Below are 12,953 nucleotides of genomic sequence, written 5' to 3' on the forward strand. Positions count from 1 at the left end.
AATAGTAAATTCTTTTTTTGGAAATGAAAAGAACAGCATACACTACTAGGTTTCCCATACAATAGTAATTAATATTCCAAAGTAAGCAACCCTCCATCATTAATAAAGTTTTGCTTTATGACGGCAGTCGACTATTCCACCGGGTACCTGTTACCTACAATGGTGTCGAGTTAACTCTGGCTACCAAGGCTTAAGTAGATCAAACGAAATCACCTAATGTTTTTTTATGGGACCTCATGGTTCTCCTCCAGCTTCAAAGACCACTAGGTCATACCCTTGGGTCCCCATTCCCTTCTCTATCCCTTCAACAATTAATTAAGATGGTTCGAACATGTGAAGAGGAAAAGCACAGATGCCCCAGTTAGGAGATGTGAGAGGTTGACCTTGGTAGGTATGAGGAGAGGTAGAGGTAGAGGTAGGCCAAAGAAATATTGAGTAGAGGTGATTAGCCACGACATGGCACATCTTAAGCTTACGGAGAACATGATCCTTGATAGGAGGGTGTGGAGGTCGAGAATTAGGGTAGAAAGTTAGTAGGTAGTCAAGCATTTTACTTTTCGTTTCCCGTACTGGTAGTTTTAGTGTTAGTATAGTATCTTTTTATTATTAGATTGCTATTACTACCTACTCTTTGACTGCTATCTTTCGCTTGGGTTTTCGTAATATCTTGTTGTTGTTACTGCTTGTTGCCACTGCTTCTTTTCATCTTTTTTTAGCCCAAGGAGTCTATTGGAAATAGCCTTTCTGCTCTCCCAGGGTAGGGGTAAGGTCTGCGTACATACCAACTCCCCAGACCCCACTTGTGGGAATTCACTAGGTTTGTTATTGTTGTTGTATAATTAGTATTTCTAGCACCTAATAGTTGATAACTCATAACTGATAATTTTTAAGAAAATCTTATATAATTTAGTTATGACCGTAATCAATTCAGTATTAACAGCTATGTAATTAATTTAAATTAATGTCAATAACACTAAATAATTTGTTATTTTGATCACTTTAATGTCAGTTTTGTAGCATAAGGTCTTAGAAATATACAATTCCTATAAAATATAAGTTGTTTGTGATGAAATTATCATTGATCATCCTTTTTTTATTTATGCAGGTACATTTGGGAACGTTATAATAAACAAATAAGCAAACTTCTAGCCTCACAAGATTATTAATTGTTAAAGAGTTCACTATATTCACATTATTTGTGAATTCTTTATATGATGTGTTTTCATGCATTCTTGACAAACAAATGGTAATGGAAGGTCAAGTTTCATTAATCTGCAAAGAAAATTGAACAAAATTATCATCTATAAGGACAAGTGTACCTGTTAAAATTGCCTGATCAACACGTAAGTGATCACTCAAAATCTCAATCATTCTCATATCAGCTGGAATTTTACACCCAACTTCACATTTCATGGGAAGGTCAAAAAGAAAAGTTTAGTACAAAATAAAAAGAGAATGAGTATAACAATGTTATACAATTTTCCAGTTGATAAAGCTAAAAGACTTAACATACCACTCACTTCTACAATATCTCCAGGTACAAGGTCCGTTGCAGGTAATATGGAGAAACAACCTGACAGATCAATTTCACACGATATTTGAGCAGGATATGTTGAAAATGCTAATAGTCATACCAAGGACATAAAAAGGAAATGACTGAAAGTGATAAATAAAATCTTCCAAGGTTTTATTTAGCAGTAGGAAAGGAATTTCACAATTCCATGTCTCTATGTACTAGAGTGGATTCCAGGATGATGTATAGATTTCATATGGAGATCAATGGAGTTACAAAGCAAGGCAATATTACAACAACAACAATCCAGTAGGATCCCACTAGTGGGGCATGGGGAGGGTAGAGTGTACGCAGACCTTACCCCTACCCCGGAGGGGTAGAGAGGCTGTTTCCGGGAGACGCTCGGCTCAACAGAAGAGACAATAATATCAGAAAAGAACAAAAGAATAGATCAGTAACAACACACGAAACCAGAAAAATAATATCAGCATCGTAAGAGACAGCAAATAAGTGGAAGGGCAATAACACAATACTGTGCAAAATGAAAAAAATAGTGTTAAAACAACAAAAACCGCTAGCAGTCCTAGACACAACTCTATCAGACTAGCCGGTACAAAGAGGAAAACGCTCGACTACCCCCTAGCCTACAACCCTAATGCTCGACCTCCACACCTTCCTATCAAGAGCCAGGTCCTCGGAAATCTGAAGTCGCGTCATGTCTTGTCTGATCACCTCACTCCAATACTTCTTAGGCCGCCCTCTACCTCTTCTTGTACCTGCCAAAGCCAACCGCTCACACCTCCTAACCGAGGCATCTAGGTTTCTCCTCCGCACGTGCCCAAACCATCTAAGTCTCGCTTCCCGCATCTTGTCGTCCATGGGAGCAACGCCCACTCTCTCCCGAATATCTTCATTCCTAATCTTATCCAGCCTAGTGCGCCTGCACATCCATCTCAACATCTTCATTTCAGCTACTTTCATCTTCTGGATATATGAATTCTTGACTGACCAACACTCAGCCCCATACAACATGGCCGGTCAAACCACCGCTTTATAGAACTTACATTTAAGTTACGGTGACACATTCTTGTGACACAGGACTCCAGATGCTAACCGCCATTTCATCCACCCCACCCCCATATGGTGCGTGACATCCTCGTCGATCTCCCCATCTCCATGGATAATTGACCCTAGGTACTTGAAACTCTCTCTCTTGGGGATAACTTGTGAGTCGAGCCTCACTTCCACATCTGCTTCCCTGGTCACGCCGCTGAACTTACACTCCAGATATTCCGTCTTAGTCCTACTCAACTTGAAACCTTTGAACTCCAGGGCCTGCCTCCATACCTCCAGTCTCATTAACGCCGCCTCGCGTCTCATCAATCAGAACTATATCATCAGCGAACAATATACACCATGGCACCTCCCCTTGAATATGGTGTATTAGGCCGTCCATCGCCAGGGAAAATAAGAACAGGCTGAGCGAAGATCCTTGGTGTAACCCCATAACCAACGGAAAAAGCTCAGAGTCACCTTCCACAGTCCTAACCCGAGTCTTAGCTCCATCATACATATCATTTATCGCTCTAATGTACGCTACCGGTACACCTTTCACCTCTAGGCATCTCGAAAGCACGTCCCTAGGGACCTTGTCATACGCCTTCTCTAGGTTAATAAACACCATGTGCAAATCCCTCTTCCTGTCCCTGTACTGTTCCAACAACCTCCTGATAAGGTGGATAGCTACCGTAGTAACGGCCCAGCATGAACCCGAACTAGTTTTCTGATATCGACACCGCCCTCCCAAACTTTCATGGTATGACTTAGTAGCTTGATGCCCCTATAGTTGTTATAATTCTGGATATCACCTTTGTTCTTGTACAGCGGAACCATCGTACCCTATCTCCACTCATCTGGCATCCTCTTTGTCCTGAAATAACATTAAACACCCCAGTCAGCCACTCCAAGCCTGCTCTACCCACATACCTCCAAAATTCTACTGGAATCTTGTATGGTCCAGTCGCTTTGCCCCGACTCATCTTACGCATAGCTCCCACGACCTCCTCAACCTTAATATGCCTACAGTACCTAAAGTCTCGGTGACTCTCGAAGTGCCCCAATTCGCCTAGCACGATGTTACCGTCCCCCTCTTCATTCAGAAGTTTATGAAAGTACGCCTGCCATCTTTGCTTAATTTGGGTCTCTTCCATCAATACTCTACTTGCCTCGTCTTTGATGCACCTCACTTGATCCAGGTCATAAGCCTTCCTCTCTCTCGCTTTAGCCAGCCAAAATAACTTCTTATCCCCATCTTTGCCCCCCCCCCCAGCTCCTCATACAACCGACCAAACGCAGCAGTCTTAGCCTCCGTGACCACTAATTTCGCCTCCTTCCTAGCTTCCTTATATCTTACTCTATTCGCTCTCCTGCTCCTCGTCGGTGCTCTCCACTAACTTAAGGTACGCCGCTTTCTTTGCTTCCACTTTACCTTGGACCACGTCATTCCACCACCAGTTGCCTCGGTGCCCGCCATAGTAACCCTTCGAGACCCCTAACGCCTCTCTCGCCGCCTCCCTTATACATTCCGCCCTCGCCGTCCACATAGCGCTAGCATTCCCACCACTCTTCCAGGCTACCATAGCCGTCAGCCCCAACTCCTGCGCATTATCCTTAGTCAAAACTCCCTACCTGATCCTCGGTTGATCCCGTACAAACCTCTCCTTCCTCTTTATCAAGATACCAAAATCCATCACCAGGAGCCTATGTTGAGTCGCGAGGTTCTCAATCGGGATCACCTTACAATCCTCGCACAACCCCCTATCACACCTCCTAAGGAGGAGATAATCAATCCGAGTCTTAGCCACCATACTCCGAAAAGTAATCGAATGCTCCTCCCTCTGCGGAAAATAAGAGTTCACGATCACCAACTCAAAAGCGCTAGCGAAATCCAACAGTGAAGCACCTCCTCCGTTCCAATCCCCAAAGCCGAAGCCATCGTGCAGCTTGCCATAGCCCCCAGCAGACGACCCAATATGACCATTGAAATCCCCTCCTATAAATAACTTCTCCGTAGGCGGAGTACGCCGCACTACCTCATCCAACCCCTCCTAGAAGCGCCTTTTAACCTCCTCGTCCAAGCCCGCTTGCGGCGTGTAAGCGCTAATGACATTCAGAGTGCTCCCTCCAACTACTAACTTTATCGCCATCAATCTGTCATTCATGCGCCTAACCTTAACATTGTCGTCATAGTAACATACAGCTTTTGTTGATTTTTATTTTTTCTTTTTTTGTTTTTTATTCTTTTTGGGCAAAGGCAATCTCACTTTTGCTCAGGACCTTCTAATCAACTTTGAGTCAGAACTTCTACCAATGACAGGCTGATTATCTAAATTTCTTTTTCAATTTCTCTAAAGATGAAAAATTATTTGAGCTTGCAGTCTAATCCTTGACATAAAATAATACAAAAGAGACTGTGAAAAGCTTTGGACAGCCTAAATAAGTTGTGCATTAGCACATCTATAAATTGTTACTCACAATAAAGTCAAAATGTGGATTTCACCTAATAAAAAGATACAGAATCACGAATGTTATAGGTAACAAAAATAAAGACACTGTGGCACATGTTTCAATATCAAAGATCATAATACCAAAATATGAAGCACAATAAGGATACAGGTAATCGAGCACCAACAACAACAACAAACCCATTGTAATTCCATAAATGGGGTCTGGGGAGGGTAGTGTGTACGCAGACCTTACCCCTACCTTATAAAGGTAGAGAGGTTGTTTCCGATAGACCCTCGGCTCAAGGAACAGTGGAGATAAGATAAAGCAACCAAGTAGCAAACAATGATAACAACAATGTAATATGGTAACGAGCGCGAATGACACAACATGTAATAATAAAGAACCATGATAAGATAATACAAAAATAATCCTAGTACTACTGGTAAGCTTAGGAGGAACACACTACTATCAGTCAACCTACAACCCAAATCCTCGACTTCCACACGATAGGTAAGCTGAAGCAACGACATGTCCTGCCTAATTACCTCTCCCCAATATTTCTTCGGCCTACCCCTTCCCTTCCTCAGACCCGCCATGGACAAACCCTCACACCGCCTAACCGGAGCATCTATATCTCTCTTCTTCACATACCCAAACCATCTCAACCTCGATTCTCGCAACTTGTCCTTCACAGATGCCACTCCTACCTTGTCCCTAATAACTTCATTCCTAATCCTATCATTCCTGATATGCCCACACATCCATCTCAACATCGTCATTTCAACTACTTTCATCTTTTGGACATGGGACTTCTTAACGAGCCAGCACTCAGCCCCATACAACATATTCGGTCTAACCACCACTCCGTAAAACTTGCCCTCAAGTCCAGGTGGCACATTCTTATCACACAAAACCCTCGAGGCTAGCCTCCATCTCATCCACCCCGCTCCAATACGATGAGTAACATCCTCGTCGATCTCCCCGTTGCCTTGAATAATAGACCCAAGATACTTGAAACTACCCCTTTTGGGGATGACTTGAGTACCAATCTTCACTTCCAGTTATTTTATGCGATTGAATTTTGTCTTACATAAATGCAGCTTACACCCATTAAGAATAAAATATGTAAGCCAAAAGAAAGAGACACAATGAACAGGATCAGAATCAGATTAGAGGCTTAAAGGAACATCCATAAGCACTAGTAACAAAAAAATAACTTTCACCAGTTGATAAGAGGATTCAACACTCGGAGAAGGTCAAATTACCATTGCGCAGGACAGTGGCAATGTCAGCTTGGTATGCACGTAATTCCTGCAATTAGGAAACAACTTGTGAGTTAAACATTTCAAGAGCAAACGATGGACAAGACAAAACATAACAACTACAAAAAACTGATACATTTTATGAAAATCATAATTTTCCTCCATGTAAGCATAGATAGTCAAAATGCCAAACACTAATGATCAAGGGACAAAGTGATACCATGACAGTTTAAAAAATGACTAGATTAGTTTGCACCTTATCTTTTTCTTTTTGTTAATTAGGAATATCTAGTTCGTACATCGATATCATATATCATAGCATATTTATGTAGCTCAATCAAAATAACAATGAGCACAACCAAAAACCATTTAGCATGTAATTTCTCCATTTTGGGATAGTTCGTAAAACAAAAGTTGCTAGTATGACCATGAACGGTGGATTTTTTGCTAAATGGAAAGAGGTTGTTACTGCCAGGGGTTAACGGGGAGAGAACAGAAATCAACAATTTAAAAGGTATACGCCAAGAATAGGTAGAAAGATGGATTAGAAACTTAGAGATTATAGCTCAATATTAACAGGTAAACGCTACCCAAATGGATAGTGTTAAATCAAAACTATAACTGTTTGAAATTTTCACAAAAAGAAGGTGAAGATCAGCAGCAGCAGAAATTTTGATAAGATCTAGACAAGAGAATAATGGTCAAGCGCTTTACCATAATGTGCCAAATCTATAACATCACATAAACGAAAAGTTTAACAACAACAACAACAACATTAAATAACATAAACCAAATCTATAACTTTTCGTTATACGGTGTGAAAAAAACTGTAACAATAAAAAGCATCCCAAACAACTTAGGAGTCGTTTGGTTGATTGTATGGGCATAAATAATCCCTGCGTAAACTAATACAGTGTTTGGTTGGCCGCTAACAAAACATAATCGAAGCATAACTCAATTAGCATTTTGCTGGCTGCATGAGAAAAAATAATCGCCACATACTTAATGTGGCATTTGGTTGGCTGTATTAAACAATACCCGCATTATGTTAGGCGGGAATCTATGTATTATTTTATGGGGGATAGGATGTAGAGTAAGATATGTGTATTAGTGACATGGGCGTTAAACTATCTAAAGGCGAAAATGCCCTTTAAAGCAATTAATTCCTGTGTAATTATCCCTTCATTATTTATCACCGCATAACAATCCCTTAACTATTAATCACCACATAAACACACTGCTTTATAATCCTGCATAACTAGTATGTGAACCAAACGACCTTTTACTGTCTACAGAAGCTAAAACAAAAACAAGGTACTAGTTATTCTATAGATCTTAAGAGAATACAAACCATAAAGATTTAATGCACAATTTGCTATATTATTCTTGTGAAAGAATCTGAGCATCCAACCAAAAACCTTATGGCAATGGGTGGAGTAGCCCAGGACTATTTAAACTCCTTTGGAAACCCTTGCATAACCAATGAGGGACAAGCGTAGTATTCTCGGACACCCTCCCGCATGTCGGCATGTGTCACCCAATTCTAGGGTTTACACGTGGATTTGAATTTTTTTTTACTTTATCTCTTTTGAAGCAGAGAGAGAAGAAGCTCAACAAGAGTGGTCCTAGAGTAGGAGACATATTAGACTCAACAAAGGGGGCTTGGAGCAATGTCAGTGGTTTGACGAGCTGATTTGGGAGAGAGAGAAGTCAAGAGCAACTTCATGGGTTAGGTTGAGAGAGAAGCGCAAAGCGATAGAACATGAGCGAAGGAAGTAGTTGTACAAACAGGCTCACCAAAGTTTGGCTATGATACCATGTGAAAGAATCTGATCATTCAACCCAAAACCTTAATGTAATGGGTAGAATATCCCAGGATTATTTAAACCCCTTCGGAAACCTTACACAACCGATCAAGGACAAGTGAAGCATTCGCTATCAATTCCCATAAACAATTTATCACTGGAACAAAGTCATGACAAGGAAAATACTACAGTACACACATCAAATTGTGTACCAAGGACCAGTAGGATCGCGTTTGGATGAGACATGACAATTTGTAGTAACATGAGGATGTGATGCTTATCCTGTCTTATATAATAAGAATTGAAATTACTGACGCGGGAAATGAAATAAGATGTTCCTTTTTTTGATAAGGTAAATAATTTTATTAACAATTGGGGGAAATCAAATGAAGAGAACCTACACCAAAATATGGTTCTCAAGAAAAGAGGCCCAATCCTCTCTACAAATGAAATAAGATGTTAAGCACATGGAACGACTAGTTTCTAAATTAACTTGATGCATCCTCTCTTGTGAAAAATGATCTGGAAAAGAAAAGAAGACAAAAGGACGGAATATACAAGAAAGAGCACACATGTGATCAAGAGGATAGAGAATTCAACCTAGTAAAAGGAGACCGAAATCAAAAGAATAACTTAAAGGAGTAGGATGCTAACACAGCAATGTAACTACTTTTACACTAAACTGGATATCTCACCTCAAGAGCCTTTTCTGCATTTGTTTCTGTAATCACACCGACCGCTGCATTTGCAGCCAATATCATCAAGATAACCTATAAACATAACTTGTGATTATGGTAAAAGGAAGATTACTGCAAAAATGAAACGAATTTTGTTCTTCAAAATTACCCCCAAAAGACTTTTCTACGCACTTTGTAACACACTTTCTTTAGATTAATCGATATCACACGGAGAACATGTTCGCTGTAACATATTGAATTATTACTTCTGAGCTATTTTTGCCACGTAGTATCTTCCTATTCATACTTTTTCCTTGCTACTATTAGATAATCAAAAAATGATGCTATTCATACTATAAGCAAAAAGTACATCATGTGCTAAAATCATGAAGCAAACAAGGATGAAAAAGTATACATTAAAATGTTCATAAGTAGCTTAAGTTTGATGAAAAAGTATACATTAAAATGTTCATAAGTAGCTTAAATTTGGTAACATCGTTTCATTCTACTATCAGTATGACACACTATTGTTAGTTTATTCATTAGACATTTATGTTTGGTGGAAGAAAAATTCCACCAAATTGTACTCCTGCTCCGTGCCCTAATGGTAGTAAGAAAGAGAAGTCAAGCTAGCTTACAGAAGGTTCAATGAAGGCTGATAAGACCGTCTCTCCATTAGCAAGTGCCAAAGAAAAGGAAATAAAAGCAGCTGCAATTAGAATTTTAACCAGCAAATCATCAAATTGCTTCAGCACCAACTTCCAGAAAGGAGTGCCTGCAATAAATGATAATACATAGACAGAACTAAGCCACAATGTAGCAATTATTACTTATCAGAAGAAAATTTTCTTCATTAATAAGCACAATGCCTGAACTTTATTCAACTCAATTGAATTGTTGAAACCAGCAGTAGCTTCGGTTCATTCAATATGTCATGATGTGGGTCATGAAACACCTGAATCTGGCTGATACTCTATTACATACTCAATGAATAATATTCATAGAACACTGCAAACTCCCCCATTGCTGAAAGGAATGGAGATTGTTGAAGATACAATTAAGTAATTAAAAATGTGCTCTCTTAACAGCTTAACCTTCTAGATGCGATAGTCACACACTTCAGCCTGGTAGCAGAACAGGCAGAGGTCCTGTGTTCGAATCTCACTCCCATCCATTATTACGAAGAATTTTTTTGTGCTTGGCTCATATAAATATAAAAGAATCAAACCCGTACGTGAGGGGGCGTGCTGAAGATATAATAGAGTAATAAAAAGCGTAAGCTTTTAGTTAGTCACACAATTCAACAAAGATAATGTTGTAGGATACGGGATTAGGAATCAGTAATATCACAAAGAAGGACAGGATATGGAGTTTCACTTTTGTGAAGTGGAGAGACCAGTGCGATCTAGAAGCCCCTAGCCCTGATAGATTCAGATTGGTGTTTGTATTTTACATAAATGCTGGAACATTGAGAGATGTTTCAGACACAATATAAGGAGAAGAAATTTTGAAAGAAGTTTAAGTGCTTTTATTTCTCTGATCCCAAAGAAAAGTGGAGCTTTGGAACTAAAGGTCTTTAAACCAATAAGCTTGACAGTATTAATAAGAGACTGCAAAGGTCTTTCCAGCATCCACTTTGCAGATGACACATTGTTTTCACGTGAAGACAAGGATGATCAGTTAAACAATATTAGAGTAGTCTTATTGGCCTTTGAAGTAGCCTGCAAATTGCATGTCGATTTCGAAAAGGGTAGCTTTTCCTCTATGAGGAACATCACAAATATTCAACAGCTCGCATGGATACCAGGATTTAAGATTGGTACATCACCAACATCAGGCATACCATTAGGAGCAAAACATAAAAGCAAAGTGTATGGTGTAGAGTGGTAAAAAATCTGAAAGAATCTTAACTACCCAAAGGATGCATTACCTAGACAGGCTGACTTAGATAAACAGGCAGTTGAGTACCATTCTGGACCACTGCCTACTTCACTCACAATTTCAGCAAAACGGGAGAAAAGATTAGACAAAATCAGAAGGGGCATCTTCTTGAATAGAAAGAAAAGAAAAAGGGAAAATTCTTGTAAGGTGGAAAAAGCACTGTGACTGCCATAGGAAGGGAGATGAGCATCAGACACTTAAAACACCACGATACGAAGTTGTCTCGGGAAGTGGGCATGGGGATTTTGCTATGGCAAACGAAAAGCTGAATTCAGACCAAATTATCAGAATGGAAGGAAATGGACCCCTAGCCAATATGGCAATAACCACAATTTGAGGAGTGAGCCTATGGAGATGGATCAACAAAGAATGGGAGAAAAGAATTGTTAATGCAATTGCAAAGGATGGGAGAAATCTTCCAGAATACAGATTGATAGTAGGGGTTGCGATAGAGTCAGATTTTGATCTGATGTTAGAATTTCGGACACTTTCACTCAGGAGAGATTTCTAGATCTATACAGATTTCCAGAGAATCCTGAGGGCCTGATAGCTCAGAATTATAAAAATGGTAGCGACATTAAGTTCAGAGGAAAATGTAATGATTAGAACTGGAGCAGATCAATAAAATGCTTACTTTACTGCAAATCATTCTGCATTCTATCAGCACCAAAATGAAAGAAGTTTAAGAAAATTAAACCTTTATGCATAGCATGGATAACAAGGAAAGAGGGGAATAGAAGGTGTTTTGAACAGCAGGTCCGCTCTGTTCTCTTGAGATATTCTTTTGAAATGGGTTCTCTTGAGATTTAATCATGAAAGCATCAACTTGGTGACCTACAAAATGTGAATATCTACTTTGTCCACAAAGAAAATGAAGTTTTGCTATTGATTTTGGAACCAAACACTTGTTTGCCATTTATCAGGAAATACACTTACAGCATAACAGTGACATTGATTAACCTGGTCATTTATTTATGACCAATTTGGCTTAAGCCTGTGGATCAGCTCTATAATTGTGTTGAGTAATTAAGAATACCGTTAATTAGAAAAATTTTCTTATCACCTGTACTGTAAGCTCCTCCAGAAAAAGCTCTCTTGTAGTACCATATCAATGCAACAAGAGCTTTCTCTGTTTGTCTTCTCTATTCACGAATGCTACTTGTTCATCAAAAGTCTAGATTTTTATTAAAAGTAATTAAATGAAACACAGAAATAAAATCTCCATAAGTAAACAGAAGTTAGCTTATTGACTATGCATGTTTATCTTTTACCCTATTTTAGATGCCACCTAATTGTATGTATCTGAGAAAGAAGGAGAGAGAGGAAGACGAAAGAACTTACTTTTTTCTTGAGGCAGCACTGAGAACATTCATGGAACATGCAACCAAAGAGAAAATTGATATCAGAGAAGACAAAAATCAAGGAACTGACAAGCATATATATAGTAATATGAAACAATCCCATGCACAATTATCAAAATTATAACTTATTAAACAAATTCCGCTTATCATTTGTGTTGAAGGGAAAACTTATCACCATAGATACTAATTAGAAAGAGAAAAAAACATTTCTTATTGTGTCAGAGACAAAGAAAAGAAAATTGAGTGACACTTTAGGGGTATCGCAATGGCCTCTCCTGAAATAAACATTGTCTCACCCTGCCCATTAGAACATTACTGTATTCATGACATCCCATCCAGAATCATAAGGCAGTGCAAAACATGCCCTCACTGTCTCAAAGAATGATAATAATATGCACCCAAGGATATGGCTTGATGGTCAATGAAGTGGACGAAAAATCATAGAAAACCAAGGTTCAAATCTTATTATGCTATGCGATTTCTTCCATCTACCTAAGCCTTGGTGAGCAGTGTTGAGTTGTTTCACATCGGTGGGACCTGGAATTTGGTCCCCTTATATGATCTTGGGCAATCTTCACCTCATGAGCTAGCTTTTTGGGTCAAGTTAAACTCAAGGTCCTTACATGGTATCAAAGCTACACCCATCTTAATTATCCAATGTTGGGTCTCCACATTATGTTGTCTGCGCTCCAATTGGCAGGCCCAGGAATGCGTGGGGAGGGGTATAGAGTTGTCCCACATAAGTGTGATGTGGAATATTTGGTCCCCTTATATGATCTTGGACAATCATAACCTCATGAGCTAGCTTTGGGGTTGAGTTAGGCCCAACGTCCTTTTTATTTACGGACAAAATTACCACATGCATGTTCTGGTAGAGGATAGCAGGT

The 12,953-nt window shown here is 39.4% G+C and overlaps 1 protein-coding gene across 3 annotated transcripts in view; it reads right to left on the reverse strand.

The window, feature by feature from the left end:
* LOC104090489 (calcium-transporting ATPase 3, endoplasmic reticulum-type) overlaps positions 1-12,953 on the reverse strand; it is a 108,233-nt gene that overhangs the window by 87,211 nt on the left and 8,069 nt on the right. The window contains exons 4-9 of one of the 3 annotated variants that reach the window (XM_070188696.1): positions 12,047-12,064; positions 9,403-9,539; positions 8,783-8,857; positions 6,286-6,331; positions 1,514-1,573; positions 1,320-1,400 (exon numbers count right to left, since the gene is read on the reverse strand). In XM_070188696.1, coding sequence (XP_070044797.1) covers positions 1,320-1,400; positions 1,514-1,573; positions 6,286-6,331; positions 8,783-8,857; positions 9,403-9,539; positions 12,047-12,064 — 417 coding nt within the window. Of the gene's footprint in view, positions 1-1,319; positions 1,401-1,513; positions 1,574-6,285; positions 6,332-8,782; positions 8,858-9,402; positions 9,540-12,046; positions 12,065-12,953 lie in introns of those variants that run through there. The other 2 variants (XM_070188697.1, XM_070188698.1) reach the window with 2 other exon arrangements.

The sequence above is a fragment of the Nicotiana tomentosiformis genome, chromosome 11 (genome assembly GCF_000390325.3).
Source record: "Nicotiana tomentosiformis chromosome 11, ASM39032v3, whole genome shotgun sequence".
In the NCBI taxonomy this organism is placed as follows: Eukaryota; Viridiplantae; Streptophyta; class Magnoliopsida; order Solanales; family Solanaceae; genus Nicotiana; species Nicotiana tomentosiformis.